General features: G+C 34.2%; 1 protein-coding gene and 2 long non-coding RNA genes across 5 annotated transcripts in view; 1 reads left to right on the forward strand and 2 right to left on the reverse strand.

The window, feature by feature from the left end:
• Window positions 1-651: 651 nt before the first annotated feature.
• The window catches only part of LOC137243864 (uncharacterized), a 48,016-nt gene continuing 21,097 nt past the window's right edge, over window positions 652-27,570 (forward strand). The window contains exon 1 of the long non-coding RNA XR_010950657.1: window positions 652-857. This is a non-coding gene — a long non-coding RNA (uncharacterized lncRNA). The remainder of the gene's footprint in view (window positions 858-27,570) is intronic.
• The window catches only part of Gprk1 (G protein-coupled receptor kinase 1), a 175,560-nt gene continuing 157,246 nt past the window's right edge, over window positions 9,257-27,570 (reverse strand). For all 3 annotated transcript variants that reach the window (XM_067772084.1, XM_067772085.1, XM_067772083.1), the window contains 2 exons: window positions 19,727-19,889; window positions 9,257-19,665 (listed from right to left, as the gene is read on the reverse strand). In XM_067772084.1, coding sequence (XP_067628185.1) covers window positions 19,480-19,665; window positions 19,727-19,889 — 349 coding nt within the window. In that variant the 3' untranslated portion in view covers window positions 9,257-19,479. The remainder of the gene's footprint in view (window positions 19,666-19,726; window positions 19,890-27,570) is intronic.
• Window positions 23,619-25,912, reverse strand: LOC137246416 (uncharacterized). Its single transcript, XR_010951473.1, has 3 exons — window positions 24,750-25,912; window positions 24,158-24,671; window positions 23,619-24,095 (listed from the first exon to the last, which is right to left on the reverse strand). It is a non-coding gene; the product is annotated as an uncharacterized lncRNA (long non-coding RNA).

Consider the following 27,570-nt stretch of genomic DNA (forward strand, 5'->3'; position numbering starts at 1 on the left):
AAATACTTAATAAATATATATTTTACTCAATTGTTTTTGTTTTTGTTTTTGTTTTTATCGGCCTATTGATAAATCATCCAAGGTTCGAATCGAGCTCAAGGCCAGAACAATAATTTTTTTTTTTTCGAAATGGATCTATCTGCGCAGCTATGGCAGGTTGTCTGAAAAATTTTCTACTTACTATTCCAAAAACAAAATACATTTTTTCAAATTTAGAAAAATTAAAAAATAACAATAATTATCATTAGAAAAAAAAAAAAACATTATTTGTTTACATATTTCATTTTCTTATAAATTTAAATCTTAATCCTAGTAAAGCCTAAAGAAGAATGTTGCAAGACTGATCAACTTGCCAAATTCTTCTTTTCTAAAGGGGGATGATGTAGTGTCAAATTGGGTCACTGCATTCAATCTGGCAACTCCCCCTCTCATAAATAAAAAGACCCAACACTCATATTAACACTTGGCATCACTTAAAATGTTAGAGTGGAATGACGCGGAGATTCAACCCCATTGGTTGAATCTCCCGTTACGCGACTCTATCACACCATCGCATCATACGATTTTCCCGTTATGCACTTTTGCATACCGGCAGGGGTGCTTTTGAAGTGTCAGCATTTTTGCAATAGTGGCAGTTTGAAATGAGCCGGCGAACGCGTCACTTGAACCGCGCGGGTAAAATATAAAAAAAGTTATAACTAAATGGCTAACAGTGGAGAAATTATACATTGTAAAAATGAAAATGAAACTAATCAAGAGACGAAATTGTTAAGAAATAAGAATTTTAAATAGTGTAATTAAACAATAAAACAAACGAAGTTTATTAATTTAAAAACTAAACGAAGGAAGTAAAGAAGGTTTGTGTGTGTGCGTGGGGCTAAATGCCCAAAAATAAGTGGCATCTGAATGCCACTTTACATAAGGGAGTGGGCCATAGTTCTATAAGACGACACCTTTTCGAGATATCGCCATAAAGGTGGACCAGGGGTGACTAGAATGTGCTTGTACGATATGGGAATCAAATGAAAGGCGCTAATGAGTATTTTGAAAGGTAGTGGGCCTTAGTTCTATAGGTCGACACCTTTTCGAGATATCGCCATAAAGGTGGACCAGGGGTGACTCTATAATGTGTTTGTACGATATGGGAATCAAATGAAAGGTTTTAACGAGTATTTTAAAAGGCAGTGGGCCTTGGTTCTATCGGTGGACGCCTTTTCGAGATATCGCCATAAAGGTGGACAAGGGGTGACTCTAGAGTTTGTTTGTACGATATGGGTATCAAATGAAAGATGCTAATGAGTATTTCTAAAGGGAGTGGGCCTTAGTTCTATAGGTGGACGCCTTTTCGAGATATCGCCATATAGGTGGACCAGGGGTGACTCGAGAATTTGTTTGTACGATATGGGAATCAAACGAAAGGTTTTAACGAGTATTTTAAAAGGGAGTGGGCCTTGGTTCTATCGGTGGACGCCTTTTCGAGATATCGCCATAAAGGTGGACCAGGGGTGACTCTAGAATGTGTTTGTACGATATGGGAATCAAGTGAAAGGTTTCAACGAGTATTTTAAAAGGGAATGGGCCTTGGTTCTATCCGTGGACGCCTTTTCGAGATATCGCCATAAAAGTGGACAGGGGTGACTCTAGAATTTGTTTGTACGATATGGGTATCAAATGAAAGGTGTCAATGAGTATTTCTAAAGGGAGTAGGCCTTAGTTCTATAGGTCGACACCTTTTCGAGATATCGCCATAAAGGTGGACCTGGGGTGACTCGAGAATTTGTTTGTACGATATGGGTATCAAATGAAAGGTGTTAATGAGTATTTTTAAAGGGAGTGGGCCTTAGTTCTATATGGACGCCTTTTCGAGATATCGCCACAAAGGTGGACCAGGGGTGACTCTAGAATGTGTTTGTACGATATGGGAATCAAATGAAAGGTTTTAACGAGTATTTTAAAAGGGAGTGGGCCTTGGTTCTATCTGTGGACGCCTTTCCGAGATATCGCCATAAAGGTGGACCAGGGGTGACGCTAGAATTTGTTTGTACGATATGGGTATCAACTGAAAGGTGTTAATGAGTATTTTTAAAGGGAGTGGGCGTTAGTTCTATACCACCATAAAGGTGGACCAAAGGTGACTCTGGAATTTGTTTGTACGATATGGGTATCAAATTAAAGGTATTAATGAGGATTTTAAAAGGGAGTGGCCCTTAGTTGTATATGTGAAAGCGTTTTCGAGATATCGACCAAAATATAGACCAGTATGTACGAACAGTGTTCCTGCCAAGATTCCAAGGGCTTTTGATTTCGCCCTGCAGAACTTTTTCATTTTATTCTACTTAATATGGAAGGTGTCACACCCATTTTACAAAGTTTTCTCTAAAGTTATATTTTACGTCAATAAACCAATCCAATTACAATGTTTCATCCCTTTTTTCGTATTTGGTATAGAATTATGGCATTTTTTTAATTTTTCGTAATTTTCGATATCGAAAAAGTGGGAGTGGTCATAGTCGGATTTCGTTCATTTTTCATACCAAGATAAAGTGAGTTCAGATAAGTACGTGAACTAAGTTTAGTAAAGATATATCGATGTTTGCTCAAGTTATCGTGTTAGGGGCCGACCGGAAGGACAGACGGTCGACTGTGTATAAAACCTGGACGTGGCTTCAACCGATTTCGCACATTTTCACAGAAAACTATTATTGTCATAGAATCTATGCCCCTTCCAAATTTCACAATGATTGGTTAATTTTTGTTCGACTTATGGCATTAAAAGTATTCTAGACAAATTAAATGAAAAAGGGAGAGCTACGCCCATTTTAAAATTTTCTTTTATTTTTGTATTTTTTTGCACCATATCATAACTGGAGTTGAATGTTGACATAAGTTACTTATATACTGTACAGATATTCAATTTTTTGTTATAATTTGACTTAATTTTTTTTTTTTTTAAAGTGGGCGTGTTCGTCATCCGATTTTGCTAATTTTTATTTAGCACATATATAGGAATAAGAGTAACGCTCTTGCCAAATTCCATCATGATATCTTCAACGACTGCCAAATTACGGCTTGCAAAACTTTCAAATTACCTTCTTTCAAAAGTGGGCGGTGCGACGCCCGTTGTCCAAAATTTTACTAATTTTCTATTCTACGTCATAAGGTCAACCCACCTACCAAGTATCATCGTCTTATCCGTCTTTGGTAATGAATTATCGCACTTTTTGGGTTTTTCGAAATTTTCGATATCGAAAAAGTGGGCGTGGTTATAGTCCGATTTCGTTCATTTTAAAAAGCGATCTGAGATGAGTGCCCAGGAACCTACATACCGAATTCCATCAATATACCTCAAAATTTACTCAAGTTATCGTGTTTACGGACGGACGGACGGACATGGCTAAATACATTTCTTTTTTCGCCCAGATCATTTTGATATATAGAAGTCTATATCTATCTCGATTAGTTTATGCCGTTACGGATTACCATTATGCGAACAAAGTTAATATACTCTGTGAGATCTGCTCAGCTGAGTATAAAATTTCCTACCATATTGATCTTATTAAAATACATGTACATTTTTGTTTGAACATTTACAAACTTGTTTACTAATAAACAAAGTTCTATGATCAGTACAATAGTAAACGACCCCGATATTTTTAGCTTAAGACTCAAGCACAACTTTGGTTACGTAAATATACAGTGGCTCACAGCTTATTTCGTGCAGCTACAGAAAAAAAAATGTAGAGCTATATAAAAAGGAAACTAATGACGGTGTCCAAAAAATTCAAATGCGCAATTTTAATAAAAATATACTTTTATTTGAACAAATACTTAATTTTCACGTGTTTACACGTTTGTGCTAATTATTTAATAAAAACTAAAATTATCTCATAAACTAAGGTCACAGCTTATTTCGTGCACTGCGCCCTGCCTTAGAAGAAACTACTTTTTATTTAATTTATTACCTCGTATGACCACCTTTTTGTTAAATAATATCTTCAAGATGATTTTCCAAAGATGCAATTAGTTTTTGAGCGGCTTCGGGTGGTACCTTATGCCTTTCTTCCACAAGAGTAGTTTTTAAATCGCTAATCTTACTAATCTGCCTTTGCCGTGTAGCCGATTCCAAAATTTACCATACATTTTCAATGGCATTTAAGGCGAGAGATTGTGGAAGTGGATTCATGAGGTGCGGACAGTTCAATATTACCCATGCCTGCACAATCCCGGCACAATCCTGGATATGTGTTAAGGGTATTTGTCTTGGTTATTGCGAAATCGATCTCGTACAACTAAATTAGGGGCGATTCGCAACAAATTGCCTTTCATAAGAGTACTTTTTGGAGCTTTCTGGCCGTCTTTCCTTTAAAATAAAAATAAAACAAATGTTTATTTCTTCATCCTACGCGTTTCGACGCTGTTTTGCGTCTTCCTCAGGGATTTATGTCTTTGCTACTTAATGCACAAATTTTGTATTAAATTTAAATATATAATATCAGTACGTAAGTACATAACAACCACACAATATAAAAGCACTGTGACATCATTCCCTCTCAAAAGCTGAACATTTAATGTACGATAGGGAATGTATGAGAGGGAATGATGTCACAGTGCTTTTATAATGTGTGGTTGTTATGTACTTACGTACTGATATTATATTTAAATTTAATACAAAATTTGTGCATTAAGTAGTAAAAAGAAAAATCTCTGAGAAAGACGCAAAACAGCGTCGAAACGCGTAGGATGAAGAAATAAACATTTGTTTTATTTTAAAGGAAAGCCGGCCAGAAAGCTCCAAAAATTACTATTGTACAATTATAAAACTTGGCCCTATATACATAGCTAGCCTTTCATAAGGATAAATACAAATTTTTGTCCATTGTGGCATCAAAGAAAGTTATTTTGTTGCCAACTCCAGATGCAGCCAAGTAGGCCCAAACCCATTACACTTCCACCGCCATACCATACCTCAAAATTTTATTTCTGAGCTCTGAAATTGCTTAACACCGCACGTATCATCTCTGAATCAATATTTTTATATTTTTGGCTTATATGGCATGATTAAGGTGAGGTGTAAAGGAAATATAGAGCTCAAAAAGCAATTTCAGAGCTCCAAAATAAAAAATTGAAATAAAAGGTACTAAACTAAAAAAAAGTAGTTTTTTCTAAGGCAGGGCGCAGTGCACGAAATAAGCTGTGACCTTAGTTTTTGAGATAATTTTAGTTTTTATTAAATAATTAGCACAAACGTGCAAACACATGAAAATAAAGTATTTGATCAAATAAAAGCATATTTTTATTAAAATTGTGCATTTGAATTTTTTTGACACCGTCACTAGTTTTCTTTTTATATAATAGGTCTCTACAATTTTTTTCTGTAGCTGCACGAAATAAGCTGTGAGCCAGTGTATGTAACTAAATAAATGAATATTAACAAAGCAACCCCACACAAACAAAAATATATGCACGTATGCATCTATACACAGATAAATATATGTACGTAAAGGACATACATGTGCATGCTCATATGTACAAGCGATGAGCGCAAGATAAACAGATTTTTTTTATTTTACTATTCGAATAGTGCGCACTATTCGAATAACAAGGAAAGGAATTCGAATAAATGAAAGCGAATATTTAGAATAAAAAAATTCGAATTTACAATAAAAAATTCGAATGAATATTATTCGAATTATTTGAAACGAATAAATTTATTCGTTTATTCGAAAATAATCCCACCACAACGGATAACCAAAAACCAATTGTGTGTTTATGGGTTATGGTATGGTTATAGCTAGTAGAGGTTTACGCCGATCACTGTATCGGCGGCGGCCGCGTGGTCGGCGCGCCGTTGTACGCCGGTTTTCTTACTTTAAAAAACTTGATTTTTCTATTTAAAAAAATAATATTTAGGAAAGGTTTGTTTGTATGTATTTAAGTCAACGTTTTGGCCATTTCAGAAAGATCCGGGGTTTTTGCTTAAAAATTTTCCAGATCGTTCAAAAATTTTCAGGAGTAGCTCCTTGCGGAGGGATTGTCCCTCATTCACTTAAACCAGAGAGGCTTCCAACCTAACCGCGGTCTTTGGAATTGGCATTGCTGCGTCTGCTGAAAATAAATAGAGATACATAAAATGGTCACACTTTTGTCTGCAGATCTCGTGCATAGTTTCACCTGGGATTAACTCCTAATAATCGTCGCGAACACAATTTCTTTAAATCATTTGTGGCTGCTTCGCGACCACGGACAAAGGCGACTTACGGTTGCTATTAATGGTCTATTAATACCCATAACTCTCGTGGCACAGGGCGAATCCAGTTTTTTCGAGCTACAATTCTAGATGATTAAGAGCTACAATTCCCGATGTGCGAACAGTAGCAATCCCGACCACCAGTCGCTACCACACCTCCTGCCCCTCACACCATATGCCAGCACAGAAGTTATAGGACTGCGACTTCGAACTCTTATGTACCTTCGTCGATGTCACTTTCCTTGAGACCTTCTAACGGATGTTTTTGTCGCGCTATGCTGTCGAGCTACAGCAGAGAAAAACCTTGAAACGTCAGGGAGTAACTATTCGGCCCAGGATGCCGCCCTCGAAATCATAAGCAGTCTAAGTGGATTTCATTGCGTAACTCATGGGTGAAAATCGTATAATCCTCGGCGCATCTACATAATTAAAATTTACAACGAACCTGAATAAAATTTTTTAAATGTAGACCAAAGTTTGCAGACGTTTGTGTTCACAACATAGATTTCAATAGTCTTCGTTAAATCAATACGATATTTTAGAATGAAAGTCGACCGATTTTAAGCTGAAAGATGTTAACTGCTGTTTTCCGGCCTTATGATATCAGAGCTCATTATGGATGACCTCGTAGCTTCAGTTTTCAGACTAGTTGGACTGAGCACTACATTAGGGTAGTAGTACACACGGCAATTAGTTCGACTGTCTTGGGAAAGCTTTTGCTTCACCACTTTGATTGTTTTTGCGAAGGACAAAGCCTCACCTAGTAAATATATGTGCCTACGTATTCACATTTGTAAAAGGAGCCGTAACGTGTAGGTGACATTTAAACTTGGTTGATAGGCTATAATCAATGTGATTCACTCCAAGGTACTAGTTTTGGATAGGGCCGCCAACTTTAGGAAACGTCAAACCGGTAGACTTGGGGGTTGAAGAATGAAGTGTGAAAATCAAAATTAACATTTCAGACGCTATTGTGTAGTTTCGCAAATAAACAACAGATGTTTCGACCATATCCGACCAATTTTCGACATGAACAATAAATGGCCTAAACAGTCTTAAACGAGTATAAAATATAGTAACGCGCCGGACGCCGCCGCCGCCGCGCCGATATTTTTGACATTCGGCGGCTGATTATATGGATACGTCAACTTTGCATGCTACTAAATGTTGCATACTTTTCTGCGCACTTGATATTGTTTTAGAAATTTTAAACGTTGGAGTTTCACCGAAGCTAATGCTTTGAATTTGGAGGCAGCCCTAGGGTAATTTTCTCAACATCGCTTGTAATTTTCTGAAACTCAATTGCAACGCAAAAACCTGAACCCGTACATTGTGTTACTATCAGTGAAATTGATTTTCAATTCTCGATCATATAAAACAATGCGGGCCCTTTTCAAAAATAACCTGACAAAATCAAGAAGCATTGCTTTGGTACAAGCAAATATACAAAGTATGTACTGTACGAATGTAAAACTATATGCTCTGTAGTAACGCGGTTAGACAAAACAAGTCGTAGTTTTGGCATAAATAGAGTGTTTAGTTTTTGCTTTCGGACGATTGGTACGAAGATTTAAGCGCGACTTTTGATATCTACCGCAATATTTTGAGACATGTTTAAGCTATCGTACGAAATAGACCAACACGGAATTTGGGTTTAGTGGAAATAATACGATTTACGTAGGTAACGCTTCTTTACCTAAGTTATGTTGTGCTAAAGGACGAAGGGGCTTCGTCCAAAGAAACATTTATTGCGACACTCCTATGTTAAAGCCAAGGTAGAGGGGTTCTCTATTGAGCTGGGGGCGGCAGATGGACGAAGGCTTCATCTTCTTTTGTGCTATCAAATGGTGTTAGTTATCGGTTTTTGTTTTTTTCAAAATCAATGCTCTCAAACAAAATTACATGGAAAAACAAGTAAGGAAAGCTAAGTTCGGGTGTAACCGAACATTACATACTCAGCTGAGAGCTTCTCTATGTTCATAAACACCCTATGCTGTGCCGTGTCTACTTGATTTGATTTTGGCGTACGCGAGCAGTTTTTCACACGAGTTGGACTTTATGTACACATCTAACATACTCTTAAAAGTAGTGGTCTTTGGGATACATGTGCATCACCACTTCATCAGCAACACTTAGTTGCCTCTTACGGCAGGCTTAATTGCCGCGTGTATATTATAAGCCCCTTGAACCGCTGGGGGTGTTTATAATTTTATATAAAATTTCCCGATTCCTGTGAAAATGACGTAGGTGTGGTTGAGTTTGCCGATCAATTAAGACCTCACATAGACTGTATGTGTCCATAGTGTTACCAAATTTTGTTTGATGGCAAAACGGGGAAACCCTAATTAGGCTACAAAATATATGTTATAGATAAACTCCGTTCTCTTAGCAAATACTAGAAGTTTTCTCGGACCTAGCTTAATTGCTGCTTCGAGGTCTGTCAGTTTTGCCGTCCCTAGTAGTTAAAACCTTAACCTAGTAAGCGCAGAAAACGAAAAAAGAACGTGCTCAACCGTTTCTTCCTGCAGCTCTTACTTCCGATATCTCCTGTTACTGATAAGACCTATATATGTAAAAATGTGACAAAGGCAATACCCATCTAATTTACCCACTCTGAGCCTTAAGTCTTGTTTTAGAAATTTTAGACGTTGGAGTTTCACCGAAGCTAATGCTTTGAATTTGGAGGCAGCCCTAGGGTAATTTTCTCAACATCGCTTCTAATTTTCTGAAACTCAATTGCAACATTTGGAACTAAAAAATAGTAAAAAACTTTTATTGAATTCAAATTTTACCGAGATCGATAATGCAAAATCTATTGTGTGGTATAGTTGGCATGGAATGCGCCATATGCAGGTGCCGGAATTATATGTTTGTGTGTATTGCGTGATACATGAAGAATGCAGAAAATAGCTTTTGACGAGGCCAATTTCCATAAGCGATTTGTTTTTGCTTCATTTAATTACCTATTGAACAGCAGCCACTAAATATAATTGGTAAACAAAAGCCATATATTTTTTCATATTCTATGCAGAATTTCATTTAGTTAACAAATAATTACACAAATACAATAAAAATTAACAACTTAAAACACAAATGTACGTATGTACGATTTACAGGAAAATTATGATATAAGTTTACATACATTCATAAGTATGCACATACTTATTTACTATATATGTATATGCACGTAGATTTTTGTTTTTATGCATATATGTATGTATGTGTATTAAGCTGGGTCGATTTATTAACCTATATCGCGCTATCGATTTTTGATAGGTGTTGGGCTCAGGAAAAAAAAGTTCCACTAAGCATACCAAAAAAAATAAATTACGAGCCTGCAAAATTTGAGTCTTTGACTTTTTTTTCTTTAATTTTTAAGGTTTTTTTCATGACCTAGATAAAAAATTTTCATTTGACTTTAAAATTTTCATGTATCCTCTGCCCGACTCAAAATTGTGCGCTAAAAACTTTGGCGATAACAGTTTTTTGAAAAAAAAAGTATTTTTTGGGTTTTGAGGAGTGTTTTGGTGAAAAAATTTATTTTTTGGCCATTTTTTTTTAAGGGTTTCTTCAGAAACGTGCAAAAGTGTTGCCGATGAAAACGATGTCTCATAGTTCCTATCCCCCTTAAAATTATGCGATAAAAACGTTGGCATTAAAAGTTTTTAAAAAAAATTTTTTTTTTTTTTTTGGTTTTTGGGACTTGTTTTGGTAAGCAGGCATATTTTGATGGGGGATTTGACATTTGTCGAAATCGAAATCGACCGGATCGGACCAATGTAGCATATACCTCCCATACAACCGATTGTTCAATAATAGGGGTTTCGCCATTTCTGCCTCATTTTAATAGCTAGCAACATCAAATTTTACCACAAGCTTACGTATTGGGCACAGATGGTTGTCTGAAAAAATAGTCAAGATTTTTGTTCGACTTATGGCTTAAAAGTATTCTAGACGAATTAAATGAAAAAGGGCAGAGTTACGCCCATTTTGAAATTTTTTTTATCTTTGTATTTTGTTGCACCATATCATTACTGGAGTTGAATCTTGACATAATTTACTTTTATACTGTAAAGATATTAAATTTTTTGTTAAAATTTGACTTTAAAAAAATTTTTTTTTTTTTAAGTGGGCGTGTTCGTCATCCGATTTCGCTAATTTTTATTTAGCCTACCAAATTTCATCATGATATCTTCAATGACTGCCAAATTACAGCTTGCAAAACTTTTAAATTACATTCTTTTAAAAGTGGGCGGTCATAAGGTCAACGCACCTACCAAATTTTTCGGTTTTTCGAAATTTTCGATATCGAAAAAGTGGGCATGGTTGTAGTCCGATTTCGTTCATTTTAAATATTGATCCGAGATGAGCGCACAGGAACCTATATACCAAATTTCATCAAGATACCTCAAAATTTTCTCAAGTTATCGTGTTTACAGACGGACGGACAGACGGACGGACGGACATGGCTAAATTAATTTCTTTTTTCACCCAGATCATTTTGATATATAGAAGTCTATATCTATCTCGATTAGTTTATGCCGTTACGGATTACCGTTATGTGAAAAAAGTTAATATACCTTGTGAGCTCTGCTCAACTGAGTATAAAAAGTCAAAAAACTCAAATTTTGCAGGCTCGAAAATTATTTTTTTGGGTATGCTTAGTTGAACTTTTTTTTCCTGAGCCCAAAACCTATCGAAAAATCGATGGCGCGATATGGGTTAACTTTCGTCCATGCAAATCAATCCAGCTTAATGTGTATGTATCTATCATTTATGTACTACTTCTATGATAGGCGTGTGATTTCGAATAACATTGCAATTGCATATTAAACGGCTGCTAAAGCCCCACTATACATACATACATACCATACACACAGATCTATGTATCAGATCTATATATGTATGTATGTATATATGACTACTCTATATGTTTATACATGTATGTGTGTTTGCATGTGGGTGAAGATATTAAAACCGCTTTTTGAAAGGTGGTTCAACTATAACTACACGACCAGCGGTCAAATTTACCACATTGATTGTTCTAATATTTTTTTTTTTTATCTTTTTCTCAATGAAAATTTTTTTTATTTATTATTATTATTTTTTTATTCTATTTAGTAATTTTTTTGTTTCAAATGCAAATTCGTATTTTTTTCTAAAACACATCGTTGGGCCATTGCTACACAAAAGTGTGTGAATTAATTAACATTAATCACTTTGATATGCCCATTCCTAATATTATAACATGGATTTTTATATGTATGTATTTGTGTGTGTGTGTTCTGTTTGCAAGTCAAATTTTCAGTTTTGACACTATTGCATTGATTGATTCAACATAATTTTTTTTATATTTGTTTTTATGCAACCATCAGTCGGGGTATGCATTAGGGTGGAGCGAAATACGTAAAAATAAATATGCTTACATTAGGTGTTGAACTTGCAGCTAAAAATACTAAAGTTTTTGGGAGAATTAGTTAGAAAGATACTTTAATCACACAAAGAAAAAATTTCTATTCCACCTAATTGGGTAAGGCATGCGTTTTGTTTTAATTATAAATTTAAATTTTTTTTTTTAATGAAATGCAACTTTTTTTTTAATAAAATTATGTAAAAAATTTTATAATGGTAAATTTTTATAATTTGATCAGCACTTAGCAATGCAGTAATCTTAATAATTTAAGAAAGAATTATCTATCCCAATTAAAACTTATGAAGCGAAAATTGCGCGCAATAGACTCACTGATGAAGATGGGGGAATGCATTGAAACGCGTTGGAGTAAAAAATAACGTCAAGAAGAAATCAGGAAAAAAAAAATTTAAGCAACAAGAGCTTTCTAGTAGCGGCAGTTGCAAGATTTCGCGTCAGCTAGGTCTTAGAAAGCTTTTGAATTCGCCAAGAGGACGGAGTTATTCTATAACATACATAAGTCCTGGTACCTAGTTGGAGTTCTTCCGTGTGGTCCTCAAACAAATTTTGGTAACACTACGGACACATCCAGTCTCTGTGAGGTATTTATTGACCGGCCAGTTCAACCTAACCTAACAAGAATTTTCTGTTCGACTGTATGGCAAAACATTTAATACTGTTGTGAAGACAATCGCCAGATATACTTCTTTAGTTTGGTAGCCGAGGACCACGTAAAAAAGAAAAAACAATAGAAAAATAAAGCAAACTGCATCGACTAGTTTATATTAGCATGACTGGTACGGACCTTCCTTCCCTATTCTAATAGAGAAAGAGGCAACACTTGCTGCACTAACACCTCAAACTATTTCTGAGCTTAAGATTAGAAACCTGAAAGGTTATATGAGGATTATAGAAAAGTTCATAGCAAATCACATATTGCAACTATGCTCCTACCCTCAGAATCTGACGTGATTTTAAGAGATCCATTGTGGGCAGAACTCTTTGGAAAACAGAGAGTCCATATAATGCCCTGACTACGAGTTCTGGTTTACGAATGTATCGAAGTTTGATGACGGAAAACGGGCACTGGCAGCTACGGACCTAACTTCAAGAAATCTATACCAACGGGTTGCTACCCCTTTTCTCTTCTGACGGAAATCCATGCAATAACAGCTTGGGGTAGAGAATGTCTAAGAGGCTTATATTCTAGGAGTATGCTCACAGCCCCTTACGTGCCTTTACTGCTCAGCTAGTGAATGAATTGTTTCGAGTCCTAAATGATTTGGAAGCCAAAAAACAAAGTTTTGTTAGGATGGGATTCACCAGAGACATGAAGGTAATGAACCGGAAGGCTATCAAGCCAGTATTAACAGCATTCTATAGTGAAGAGCCTTTCTATTGACTTACAAAATCACACACTGGGGAAACCATAATTAGCTGGGAGACAAAGCAGTTCAAATAAGTTTGGGTTGAATACCAAGGGTAAAGGCAGGCCAAAGTATTTATACTCCCATCAAAGAGAGTATCAGCCAAACTCATTAACCTAAGCAGAGAAAAAAAAAAAGCAGAGAGGACCTACGAACTCTCGCTGGGTACTATACGGGACACAGTAGTTTACGACGTTAACTAAGTAAATCTATCCGATACATATATCTGCCGCTTTTGTGAGCTGGAGGATGAAACGGTTTACATACTCTACGAACGCGTCGCTCTGGCAAGGCAGAGACTTTCCCATCAAGGTGGCGTGACCCTTAATACCTTCGTGCTATGAAGTCAAAAGCACGAAACAGTGTCAAAATCATTCTTAAAAGGTTTCGAGCCCATTGCATAGCGGAATCAAGCTTAGTCTTATATTATTAAAAAAAAAAAAACCCCCCAACATATATACACTCTTAGCGGATATCGGGACTCTGTTCACAGTTTAGCAGTAAACAAATTTTTTCTTAAACATCACTTAGTGCAAATCAAAATTGTTTAGTACTTCAGATATTGAAGCAATTAATGAAGGCTGGCCCTATTCCTCCAAAACATAGATGTTGGCTTTCGAAGTTCGGAATTGCTCTCTCTTCTTTGAACCGTGTACATTTTTTTTCTGGGGGTCAAAAGGCAGCTACACGAAAAAATGCGGTGGATCTGGATCTGCATCCGCTGTCAGAATTGATCTAGAAGGTTTCGTTTGGACGCTTACGCTAAGGAATCGTCACTGAGGTTAGGGCCGAAACACGACAAGCTGGGCCGATTTTGATGTGCATTCGGAGTCAGCGCTTTGAAAAGCACGGAAAGGCTTTCCGTACCATTATTACCAGATCGACCTTCTTTTTTTTTGTATGGCTGTGTAATTTAGTGCTTTAAAAGCTCGTCCTTAGGCGCACATCAGCACATCAGAATTACCAGATCAGCCAACTTGTTTTTGCGTAGCTATGTAATTTATCACTTTTAATTTTCCTATATGAGCCTTTCCGAAATTATGCTTTTTTACCCTTTTAAATACCTGTTTTATAAGCTAAAAAGAAAAGGACGTTTAAAGTTCAAAGAAGAAGAAAAGATAGACTTCTCCTACATTTTTACTCTTTGAATATTTACTTTTTTAGTATTTTAAACAAAATTAATTTATAAAACATATAAGGAAGGGTCCAATTTCGCACTTCCATAGACATTGGCTTTCGAAATTCGAAATTAGAGGCTAACTTCTAAAAAAGGGAAAAACTGTTTCTGCACTCAAAAAAAAAAAGTATCACTATCAGTTTAATACCGATTGCGTTAAAATGACATTTTTAGCAGTATCAATGTAAACTTGAATCATATAAAAATGATAGTGAAAAGTATTAAATCTATATCTTGGTTATTGAATTGCTGAGGAAAAATATTAATTTTACACCTCAAAAATGTCAAACTGAGACCAGTGTAATATCTTCCGTATTAATATAGCAGCATAAATCATCAAATTGATCCTCAAAGATATTAGATTACAACTTAGCTTATTATTTTGATAACTAATTAATTCGATTTTATCCTCAACAATGTCAAATTGATATTCACCTAATTATTTTAATAAGCAATAGTATCAGATTGAAACTGCAAACGCATCACTGACTGTTCGAAAAGTCGAACTTCACTGTTCGTACGTGACACGATAGTTGTTCGTCGTTTGTTGACGTGAGTAGTGTTGTCCTGATCGGTTGGTGAAAAAATAAAAAATTGCCTGCAGGAATTGCAACAAAACAGAAAAGGTGAGTAATATTAAGTTTTGTTGCAAATAAAAAGTGATATACAAGTGTAAATGTTTGTGATAATTCCATTTTTGTTAAAAATACTAACTCACATATGTACAATGTACATATTTTTTCAGATTGAAGAAGATTTTAAAGAACTTTACCCTGAAAAACCATTCATATTAACGTCGAAATGGGGTGAAGCATTACCAAATCTTACTGCTTCCTTTGAGCACAACGTAAAGGACAAATAATACAGGAACCTATTGACATCTGCAAAAGACGATGTCGACATAAGTAAGTCCCATAATCTCCTATTTATAATGAAATACTTGTCTAAATTAATCTTTACTTTAGATTCAAGAAACTCCATTTATTTTATGGAACTTCACACTATTTTAAAACCAACGCAACGGTATATAATAAAAGAAGGAGATTTGAAAGTTCATCGTAAAGCAACCATACAAAACTCCGTGAATAGTTCCATTTTAAATATAGCAACGCTAAATTATTTACAACACCAAATAAAATTGCGTACTAAAAATTCCACAGAGTCGAAATTTGGTTATCACAAATTTAAATTTAGCTCGTTTGTAGTTTCATTGGACAGTTGCTTTAAAATTGATCTAATATTTTCCTTGAAACACCCAGATTAATCTTATTATGTATGGAGCTTTACAACATTGTTTTACGATATTTGGACTTGACTTATCTTCTTTGGTTGATTTTCCGACTGGGTGGATAAACGAAATCGACACTGATGATGGCATAACGCCGGTTTGTCCCAAAACCAAATTTTACAAGGGATGACGGAAAATCGTTCCAATATACATCATATTTGGACTTCTTACGATGTAAAAAAAAACCATGTGTAACTAATCTTATACGTAATTTAAAAATGTTTTGTTTTAAATGCCATAAAGATTTTGTTAACTTGAGAGATTTATACTCACATTTCAATTTACATCATGGGTTAAATGAAGTAGATATTTACAAATGTACTCACAATAATTGTAATCAAGAATATACAAGTTTAAATAGATTTAAGGTACACATACAAAGGCATATGAATTTAAAAGTGTTCAAAAATACTTAAATTGTAAGCAATACTTAGCTATTGAAAATATTCCAATAATAATTTTGAAAGAAAAATGTACTCCTGTAATGAGTCAGTAATCTGTTTTCAGATCACAACTAATAGTAGTGAAGATGATAATTATATCACTATATGTAAGGATGAAGCATTTTCAAAGTTTGAAAGTCTCATCACACAAGTTTGTCAAGGTATTTTAATAAGATGTTACGCAAAAGATAATTTTTGTAGAAAAGATGTTTTGTTTATACAAGAAAATATACACACTATAAATTTAACTATTGCAGACGCTTTAGAACAAATTTTTTTTAAATCATCCCAGAACAATTTCATATAAAAACAAAAAAATCCTACATTTTTGCTTTAATCCTTTTACCAACATTGACACGGAATACAAGTTATCCAAAAAAAAAAAAAAAGTCAAAGTATAGAGAAGCTAAAATGTATTCCCGAAATGTTATGTGTAGAAAGAATATTACATATTCGTTAAGTATAAAAGCTGCATTAAATTTACAACATTTTTAGAACAATATGAAAATGGAATTTCAAATACATACCAGATCCTCCCAAAAAAATATTGTAGCATAGAAACGAAAGATTTTGCTTACGTACTGTCTAATGTCAATATTTATTTTGAAAATACTACAATACCGCACTTAAATTATAATGGATTAATTTATAAAGAAGATTACTTCTTAACTCTTAGAACAAATATGTTAACTTTGCACAAAATTAAACATATTCTGATAAGTCATAGTAATGAAATCTATATTTTAAGTCAACGTTATTGGCATTGAGGCCATGAGCTCGAATCGAACCTTGAAACATTTATCAATAGGCCGATAAAAATAAAAACAATTGTCAACGTTATAATATTAAAGGTTTTAATGAGCACTACCAGTACTATGAAGTTGGAATTAAAGAAAATGTTTCACAAATAAACAATATAACTGCATTCGAAGGACCCCCTATTCACATGTACCACAATGTAAATGGAATTTGCTTTTTGAGAATAAAACAATTTTAAAACTGAAAAAACAATTTTCTTTTTGGGAAATGATAGAACTTATGGAAGTATCAAAATGATACTAAAACTGGTATCAGTTTTATAAAAAGGAAGTATCATATTAGAGCGCAAAAACCATCAATTTAATAAAAAAATAATTTCAAACTGATACCAAAAATGTATCAATTGGATAAAAAAAAATAATTAAATAGACACTATGTTATGGCAGAAATAATAGGAGTATCAAGTTGATAACACATACAAAATATCAAATTGATACTTATTAGTATCAAACCATAAAGTTCGGAAAATATCAATTGCATAACACGGTTGATGAAGATTAATTGGTACTCGAAAGTTATATATTAATGATTATTTAGCATCGCTTTGATACCAGCTTTATTTTGAGTGTGCTTATGCAACAATATCTTCAAAATATGTTTGGTTGGGCCCAATAGCCAAGTGAGTGTTATAAAGTGAAATTAAAAAAAAAATTCTTTTCAGTTTTCTAATTACACACATAATAAGCTTTTCTAGGTTAAAAGCCGATGGCAGCCGCGAGATTGCAGAAAAAAATGAATGCTTGATTTTAAAAATTTTACTATCAAACTTGCCGTTAATTTAAGTGACATTTGTAGTCAAAACGAACGGCAAACGCATTTCACGTTGCATGACAAGCCGGTTTCATGATATGACAAGGTCTGTGATCAAATTTGACCCAATGAAAACCACGCATAAGCATACTTAAGAAGCAATATAACAGTTGTTTAATGAAAACAACTATATCTTTATTTTTAAACAGCAGCCACAAATTGCAAATTTTTCCAACAATACAATTATCTTGCGATTGAAACAACAAAGATTAACGCTTTTTTAATGATTAAATAAGTTTTTTAAAAATTTGCTTAGACCACGTTTACACATGCACTAAACCACTTATAATAAATTCTCACTAGATAGTGAAGGCGTTTACATAACCAACCCAATTCTAAAAATTTCCTCGCAATTTTGTTCTCGCGGGTTTTTTTATTCCTGCGGAAAAATTCCTCCAATTCTTTTCTCCTAGGGAGCACAATAATTAGGGAATATTAATTTCGAATTTTCGAAGTCAGCTCTTTTGTCAATTGAAATTTCGTTGCGTATTTCTTATTTTGTTTAAAAAATTCAAAAGTTTAATTATTGCTGCGAATTTGTTTGAAATTAAGGAATAAAGTATAAACAATGCACAGTACTGCAGTTCATATGGTATTCACTGAAATGAGTAATGAATTGGTGTCACAGCAACATCAACAGAGGAGCATAAGAAGAAGAAGACGGCGGGATAACACAAATCCGTTGGAGTTGCCTGCCTCCATTCAGTAAAGCAATTTTCTGGCGGCCAAGTCGAGTTGAATTAGTTTTTCATATGCCAAAATCTATTTAAGCCTTCTTAGAAAATCCTTGCGCAATTTCTGGATCGCTGCATCAAATATACCAAGAGCTCTTCCGTTGCTAATGATAAACTTTTCGACTTAAAATAAAGAATATTGTGGTAAAATGTACATATTTTAGGACAAATTTGTACAAATAAGTGTTCTTTCTTAAAAGAACCAATTTACTTTAATTATTTTGACGCATTCCCTTTAATTTAACAAGTGAAAAAACTCCTTAGAAATGCCAGAGAAATCTCCCTCTCGCTCACATTCATAATACCTAATTTTCTCCCATAACCGGTTTCCGATTTTTCGAACATTGTTCAGAATAAGAGGAAAGGGAGAAGGGAAAAAACTCGCAAGGAATTTTTGTTTAGAATTGGGCTGAACATGTACCATCCTGAGGAACTAGATTATTGGCTGTCAAATTTTCACGTTTCTCATTTATTTCGTGCTTTCATCTAGAGGTGCCACCCTAAAGGTCTAGGAAGAAAAATCGGCAATTCTAATTATTTTTTTTCTTAATTGCAGTTTATGGAAGGGAAAAATGTGCGATTCGTAGTTAAACTAGGTCGTATTCATAGTCAACAAATTTTACTACAAGCTAAAGCATTTTTTATACATATTTCGCTCCACCCTAGTGTTTAAAGTATTCATCAAGTTTTTCTTATCTCTTTTGTGCAACATTTGGTTTTTATAATACAGATGACTGTTTTCTAGTATGTATATACTACATATATATATATATGTGAGTTTTGTTAGATTTATTTTTTTTCGAAAATAGTAGTTAAAAATTAAGTATATATTTATAAATAAATCATCATCGAAAAATATTTAATCTAAACAAAATTATTACTACACATTTTACTTATAACAAAAAAAGTGTTTGCTTAAAAAAACGAAATACGAGTTGGAGTTGGTGCTTTCTCCTTTTCTTCTCCTTCTCCTTTTCTTTAAATTCCTCGTTCTTTTGCTTTTCCTGTTTTTCTAACTTACGTTGCTTTTGCAGTTTCTGCTTCTTGTTTATATCTTTTAACATCATCATCATCATCGTATGACCTATTAATTCTTTTGTTGTACGTTCCTTGTATTGTATTTGCTAGTTAGATCCATTTGATACTTTGGAAATTGAATTACTTCCCGTTAAAATATACAAAGATTTATTTGCGTCACGTTCGCTACCATAAATTTTTCCTGCTTTTCGTGCCATGGAACCCAATAGTTCTTGTGACTTTTTGTGTGCGGATCGTAGTGAAAATGCCCATTCCTTTAATCCGATTTCATCCTGCGTAAACAAACAAAACAAATTTTAATGGATTACTCTAGAAAAATAACAGCAAACTTACAGAATTTGTGAGAACTATTCTTCCATCACGAGATCCATCGTTGACTCGAATTTGTATGCACTGTTCTCCTTTGTATTGTATGAAATCGGATGAAATATCCTCGATTTGGTCCATAAATATTAGTTCTGGTTTATTGCTACCACCCTCCGAATACATTTCTAATCTGAAAATAAATTTGTATATTTTTCGATTATCAGGCGCGGGTTTTCAGTAGTTGGTTAAGCTAAGCTTAAACTAAGTTTGATTAAACTCTAGTCAAATTTAAGCTCCAGTTAAACTACACTGAACCAAAAAGGTACGTAATATTAATAAAAAAGTACATTGTCACAATTAAAATTTTATTAAAAATGAGTTAATAAATTATTTAATTGTCACAATACACATCGATGATTAAATTTTATAAAACTATTTATTAAATTTATTGTTTGTTGTTATATCGGCCTACTGATTTGTAAGATCGCGGGTTCGAATCGAGCTCAAGGCCTAACAATAATTTTTTATACTCAGTTGAGCAGAGCTCACAGAGTTTGATTGGATAACGGTTGGTTGTACATATATAAAGGAATCGAGATAGATATAGACTTCCATATATCAAAATAATCAGGATCGAAAAAAAATTTGATTGAGCCATGTCCGTCCGTCCATCCGTCCGTTAACACGATAACTTGAGTAAATTTTGAGGTATCTTGATGAAATTTGGTATCTAGGTTCCTGAGCACTCATCTCAGATCGCTATTTAAAATGAACGATATCGGACTATAACCACGCCCACTTTTTCGATATCGAAAATTTCGAAAAACCGAAAAAGTGTGATAATTCATTACAAAAGACCGATAAAGCTACGAAACTTGGTAGATGAGTTGAACTTATGACGCAAAATAGAAAATTAGTAAAATTTTGGACAATGGGCGTGGCACCGCGCACTTTTAAAAGAAGGTAATTTAAAACTTTTGCAAGCTGTAATTTGGCAGTCGATGAAGATATCATGATGAAATTTAGCAGGAACGTTACTCTTATTACTATATGTACGCTTAATAAAAATTAGCAAAATCGGAGAAGGACCACGCCCACCTTTAAAAAAAAATTTTTTTTAAGTAAAATTTTAACAAAAAATTTAATATCTTTACAGTATATAAGTAAATTATGTCAAGATTCAACTCCAGTAATGATATGGTGCAACAAAATACAAAAATAAAAGAAAATTTAAAAATGGGCGTGGCTCCGCCCTTTTTCATTTAATTTGTCTAGGATACTTTTAACGCCATAAGTCGAACAAAAATTAACCAATCCTTTTGAAATTTGGTAGGGGCATAGATTTTATGGCGTTAACTGTGAAAATGGGCGAAATCGGTTGATGCCACGCCCAGTTTTTATACACAGTCGTCCGTCTGTCCTTCCGCATGGCCGTTAACACGATAACTTGAGCAAAAATCGATATATCTTTACTAAACTCAGTTCACGTACTTATCTGAACCCACTTTATCTTGGTATGAAAAATGAACGAAATCCGAACCACGCCCACTTTTTCGATATCGAAAATTGCGAAAAATGAAAAAAATGCCATAATTCTATACCAAATACGAAAAAAGGGATGAAACATGGTAAGGTAAGGATTGTTTTATTGACGCGAAATATAACTTTAGAAAAAACTTTATAAAATGGTTGTGACACCTACCATATTAAGTAGAAGAAAATGAAAAAGTTCTGCAGGGCGAAATAAAAAACCCTTAAAATCTTGGCAGGTATTACATATATAAATAAATTAGCGGTATCCAACAGATGATGTTCTGGGTCACCCTGGTCCACATTTTGGTCGATATCTGGAAAACGCCTTCACATATACAACTACCACTCTCATTAATACCTTTAATTTGATACCCATATCGTACAAACTCATTCTAGAGTCACCCCTGGTCCACCTTTATGGCGATATTTCGAAAAGGCGAACACCTATAGAACGAAGGCCCACTCCCTTTTAAAAATACTCATTAACACCTTTCATTTGATACCCATATCGTACAAACAAAGTCTAGAGTCACCCCTGGTCCAGAAAGGCCCACTCCCTCTTAAAATACTCATTAACTCCTTTCGTTTGATACCCATATTGCACAAACGAATTCTAGAGTCACCCCTGGCCCACCTTTATGGCGAAATCTCGAAACGGCGTCCACCTATGGAACTAAGGATTACTCCCTTTTAAAATACTCATTAACACTTTTCATTTGATACCCATATCGTACAAACGCATTCTAGAATAACACCTGGTCCATCTTTATGGCGATATCTCGAAAAGGCGTCCACCTATAGAACTAAGGCCCACTCCCTCTTAAAATACTCATTAACTCCTTTCGTTTGATACCCATATTGCACAAACGAATTCTAGAGTCACCCCTGGTCCACCTTTATGGCGATATCTCGAAAAGGGGTCCACCTATAGAACTAAGCCCCACGCCCTTTTAAAATAATCATTAACACCTTTCATTTGATATCCATGTTATACAAACAAATTCTAAAGTCACCCCTGGTCCACCTTTATTGCGATATCTCTAAAAGGCGAACACCTATAAAACGAAGGCCCACTCCCTTTTAAAAATACTCATTAACACCTTTCATTTGATACCCATATCGTACAAACAAAGTCTAGAGTCACCCCTGGTCCACCTTTATTGCGATACCTCGAAAATGCGTCCACCTATAGAACTAAGGCCCACTCCCTCTTAAAATACTCATTAACTCCTTTCGTTTGATACCCATATTGCACAAACGAATTCTAGAGTCACCCCTGGTCCACCTTTATGGCGATATCTCGAAAAGGGGTCCACCTATAGAACTAAGCCCCACGCCCTTTTAAAATAATCATTAACACCTTTCATTTGATACCCGTATCATACAAACAAATTCTAAAGTCACCCCTGGTCCACCTTTATGGCGATATCTCGAAAAGGCGAACACCTATAAAACGAAGGCCCACTCCCTTTTAAAATACTCAATAACACCTTTCGTTTGATGCCCATATTGTGCAAACGCATTCTAGAGTCAACCCTGATCCACCTTTATGGCTATATCCCTAAATGGCGTCCACCTATAGAACTATGGCCCACTCCCTCATAAAATACTCTTTAATGCCTTTCATTTGATACACATGTCATACAAACACATTCCAGGGTTTCCCTCGGTTCATTTTCCTACATGGTTATTTTCCCTTATGTTGTCACCATAGCTCTCAACTGAGTATGTAATGTTCGGTTACACCCGAACTTAACCTTCCTTAATTGTTATCATTATTATTGTTATGATAAATTTTTTCTTAATTGAAAAAATTTTTAAATTAGAATTGAAGAAAGAAAAAATTTAGACAACTGCCAAAGCTCGTTGTATAGATCCATTTCGGGAACTGCTAAATTCCTTCATCGGCAATGTTTAGGCGCCGCTGCTATAACCATTCAGCCATCACAGCGGTTTTTTGTTTGTCTTCATTGATCCTACTTCTATTCTGGTTCGTGCCAATTGATATTCACAACACTGCGACATCTGTTGCAAAATGGATGTGAAAATTGGACTTGTTTGATGGCAATGCTGCCATAGTGTCATATTTTTATTTTTTGAATTCTATTACGTATTTATTGGCAGGACGTACAATTTATTAATTTTAATAAATAAATAAATTAATTTTTCACAGATTCAATAAAAAGTTCGGTACACCTATTAATATTTTCTTGAATTTAATTAGTTTTTTTATTAAATTTAATAAATGTTTAATAAAAGTTCCCTACACCTATTAAGATGTCATTGAATTCAATAATTTTTTTATTAATTATCGTTAATATTTTTTGTAGAATATAAATAAAAAGACTGCGTTTCCGACTATGTAATTATTTGTATTTGTATTTATTATTATTACATTGTTTGTTAATTTTAATTGCATTACATAAAATGTTTACTTTCGGAAAATTTGACTTTACAGGCAGTTCAAAATAACACATTTCAATGAAGGTCCAAAATGTTCCGCATGATTTTGGGTATTCCAAATTAAAAACATGAAATATTTTAAAACATATGTCAGTAGCTCTTACTACACTTGTAAAAGGAAATTTTATCCCGTCGAAATAGACAAATATCTCATTCACATTCTTAATATCCTTGCCGATAATGATAAGGAAAGGCTGAATAGGGGTTTTTTCTTCAGTTAAAACTCTGATGGACTCTTCAAGAGCCTCGATAGATGGACGTATCGTAACAAACGCATTTTGCGAATCTTTTATTGTAAACCGCGTTACTTGTTTTTCGCCGTCTACTCCTTTTCTAATAATTTTTTGCCACGACACAAGGCAACCGTGCAGCGCCCAGAGTAGGCAGGCCTCTTGGCTAGCTGAAAATAAAAGAGAAAATAAAAAAATTAATAGGATGCAGATTTTTTTTGTTTTTTCATACCTTTTACTTTTATTCAAGTTTTCAATGTCGCTCAGCATATCTCTGATAGTCTTGTTATTTAAATGGCCCTCTGACATCAATACGGCATAAAACTTTTGTTGGTCCCAAGTATTTAAAATCGAAGACGCTGCCGGAAAAAGGACTGTAAAGTCTATCTCAATCTATAATATAAAATCAAATAAATTATTAGAAAAATATTCATTCAATGACAAGGAAATAATATAACAAAAACAGACTTATCTTGTTTTGTTGATTTTCCGACAGGGTGGATAAATGATGTATATTGGAACGATTTTCCGTCATCCCTTGTCAAATTTGGTTTTGAGACAAACCGGTTTCGGCGTTGTGCCATCATCAGTGTCAATTTTCGTTCGGCCAACTTTCAAACACCTCCATCGTTGTTGTTGCAGTTTTAATATTGCACAGCCTGTGCTGCATGCCTTCCAATGTCTCTCAAATTCTTCGACAGATAGAGTGTCGTGCTTTATTGTGTTTATTACAATTTCTGCATTTTCTTCAGGTTTTAAAAATTATACATATCAGTTTCAGTATTACAAAAACAAAATACCATTAATGATAGTTTATAATTTACCTAACATTTTGCTGCGACCATCACCTTTACTACTCTCTGCAGGAATTTTGGTAGTCATATACAGTTGCTTTGAGTTAGCCTTATCATTTACGGGTACGTAAATGGTTTTTTTCTCGAAACAAAAAGTATGAAATTCCTTCTTTGAAGCTTTGCATAACCTGCAGTAGTGATTGCTTGAAAAGGATAAACCAAAATTTAAAACACTATTAAGCCCTAAATTGTCCCCCACTATCAATCCCAAAACAAAATGTACTTGAATCACTTCTTCCTTGGAATTTATTGGCAGCCCATTTGTCTCAATTTCTCGAAGTGTATTAATTAAGGGTTGAAAAAATTTTGCATTGCCATAAGTTTTTATGGCTTGGGATTTGAACATGGCAGCTAAACACACATTTGCTACTGAAGATTCCTTTTTTGGAAAACATGGGAAAGATATATAAGTATTGCATACAGAATGGACAGATGTGTGTGATCCTAAAGGATTGTTTATTTCAACATCGTCGAAATACAAGAAATACGGGATTAATATATTATTCGGAAGCTCTATTTCTTTCTTTTTCCATAAATCTCCATTGACAAAATTTGTATAATTATATAATTTCTGAGAGCGTTTAAGTTCATTTATATGATCCAACATCTTAGCCAATAAATCATCTTTTTCGAAACTTTTTTTTAAATAAAAAGCTAACGGCATGATATAACCTTTGTTTACTTTTGAAGCATATATTTTCCTTTTTTGTGAATAGGTTCAATCTCATCATTTACAACCACCTCACTAATTATTTTCATTAAGCTTAACGATTTTAACTTTTGTTCAATTTTATATTCAGAACATAGATCGCTTAAACCAGATCTACAACTTGCAATTACATTACTAATTTCACGCTTCTGTACTGTGTAATAAGCGTTGTTGTGCAAATTGTTGAAACATATTTAAAAGTGGTTCCATAATATATTTGTTGACATTGTTTTGAATCAAAAGAACATCATTTCTTGGCATGCTGTTTTGGTTATAAAGCGAAAGATTAAAATTTAATGCAGATTGTAAGAAAGCTGACGTCAAATCTAAAGTTTCTGCTTCAGTAGCATTTTTACTTCCTGAGCGGAATGAATTGCAAAATTTGTAATTGGATTTCCTTTTTCTTTTTTTTCATTTGCACTAAATGGAAAACAGGGCACCTCTTTACTTTGATTTAAAGTTTCATTATTCATTATTGAATAATGTTTTTTTTTAACAAATGCCTTTTGAATGTTGAAAAATTATCAACAATTGTTTTTGTTTTTATCGGCCTATTGATAAATGATTCAAGGTTCGATTCGAGTTCAAGGCCAGAACAATATTTTTTTCTAATGATAATTATTGTTATTTTTTAATTTTTCTAAATTTGAAAAATTGTATTTTGTTTTTGGAATAGTAAGTAGAAAATTTTTCAGATAACCTGCCATAGCTGCGCAGATAGATCCATTTCGAAGGGTGCTAAGCCTTCATCAACAGTACGCTTTAAGCTGTAGTTATTGGTGCCGTTTGTCGTATCGCTGTAGTCGTATCCCTAACGTAATCAGCTGTTTATCGTTACGCCGGTAAACCAAAACCCAATTGCTTGGCTACGATACGGTTATGACCTTATCGGCACCAATAATCGATTGCATTGATTCCCATAAGGTTGGTCGAATCGGCTGTTATAAGGTTACCGATACGGTTACCGATAAAGCACCAATATCTACAGCTTTATGCATGCTGCGCTAACCATTTAGCTATACAGCGGTGGTTTGTTTGACTGGCAAATTTGCTACTTCTATTCCTTTTTACCAACTATATTTATTCAGTGTTGCACCATCTGGTGCAAATCACTAATAATGCTGGATTTTTCTAAATTTGAAAAATTCTATTTTGTTTTTGGAATAGTAAGTAGAAAATTTTTCAGACAACCTGCCATAGCTGCGCATATACTTAGATCCATTCCGAAGGGTGCTAAGCCTTCATCATCAGTACGCTTTAGGCATGCTGCGCTAACCATTTAGCTATACAGCGGTGGTTTGTTTGACTGGCAAATTTGCTACTTCTATTCCTTTTTACCAACTATATTTATTCAGTGTTGTGCCAATTAAAAAATAACAATAATTATCATTAGAAAAAAATTATTGTTCTGGCCTTGAGCTCGAATCGAACCTTGAATCATTTATCAATAGGCCGATAAAAACAAAAACAATTGTTAATAAACCATGAGCACTTGGGGATGTCAAACAAAGTAATTGACAATAAACAAAAATCCAGCATTATCAGTGATTTGCACCAGATGGCGCAACACTGAATAAATAATATAGTTGGTAAAAAGGAATAGAAGTAGCAAATTTGCCAGTCAAACAAACCACCGCTGTATAGCTATATGGTTAGCGCAGCATGCCTAAAGCGTACTGATGATGAAGGCTTAGCACTCTTCGAAATGGATCTATCTGCGCAGCTATGGCAGGTTTTCTGAACAATTTTCTACCTATTATTCCAAAAACAAAATACAATTTTTCAAATTTAGAAAAATTAAAAAATAACAATAATTATCATCAGAAAATTATTGTTCTGGCCTTGAGCTCGAATCGAACCTTGAAAAATTATCAAAATATTGCCCGCATGATGGCTGGACACAACGAATTTCGTTAAAATGCTTTAAGCCATGACAAGTTTTAAAATGCCGAAAAAGAAGAGCACAAGAACTAAATTTTTTTGCATATTTGAAACAAATCATTTTATCAACAATGTTCTAGGAAACAAATGTTTTTTTTATTATTGTTTGTTTTATTTATTATTATAATTAAAATTATGGCT

This window comes from Eurosta solidaginis, chromosome 3, assembly GCF_040869045.1.
Source record: "Eurosta solidaginis isolate ZX-2024a chromosome 3, ASM4086904v1, whole genome shotgun sequence".
NCBI classification, from domain to species: Eukaryota; Metazoa; Arthropoda; class Insecta; order Diptera; family Tephritidae; genus Eurosta; species Eurosta solidaginis.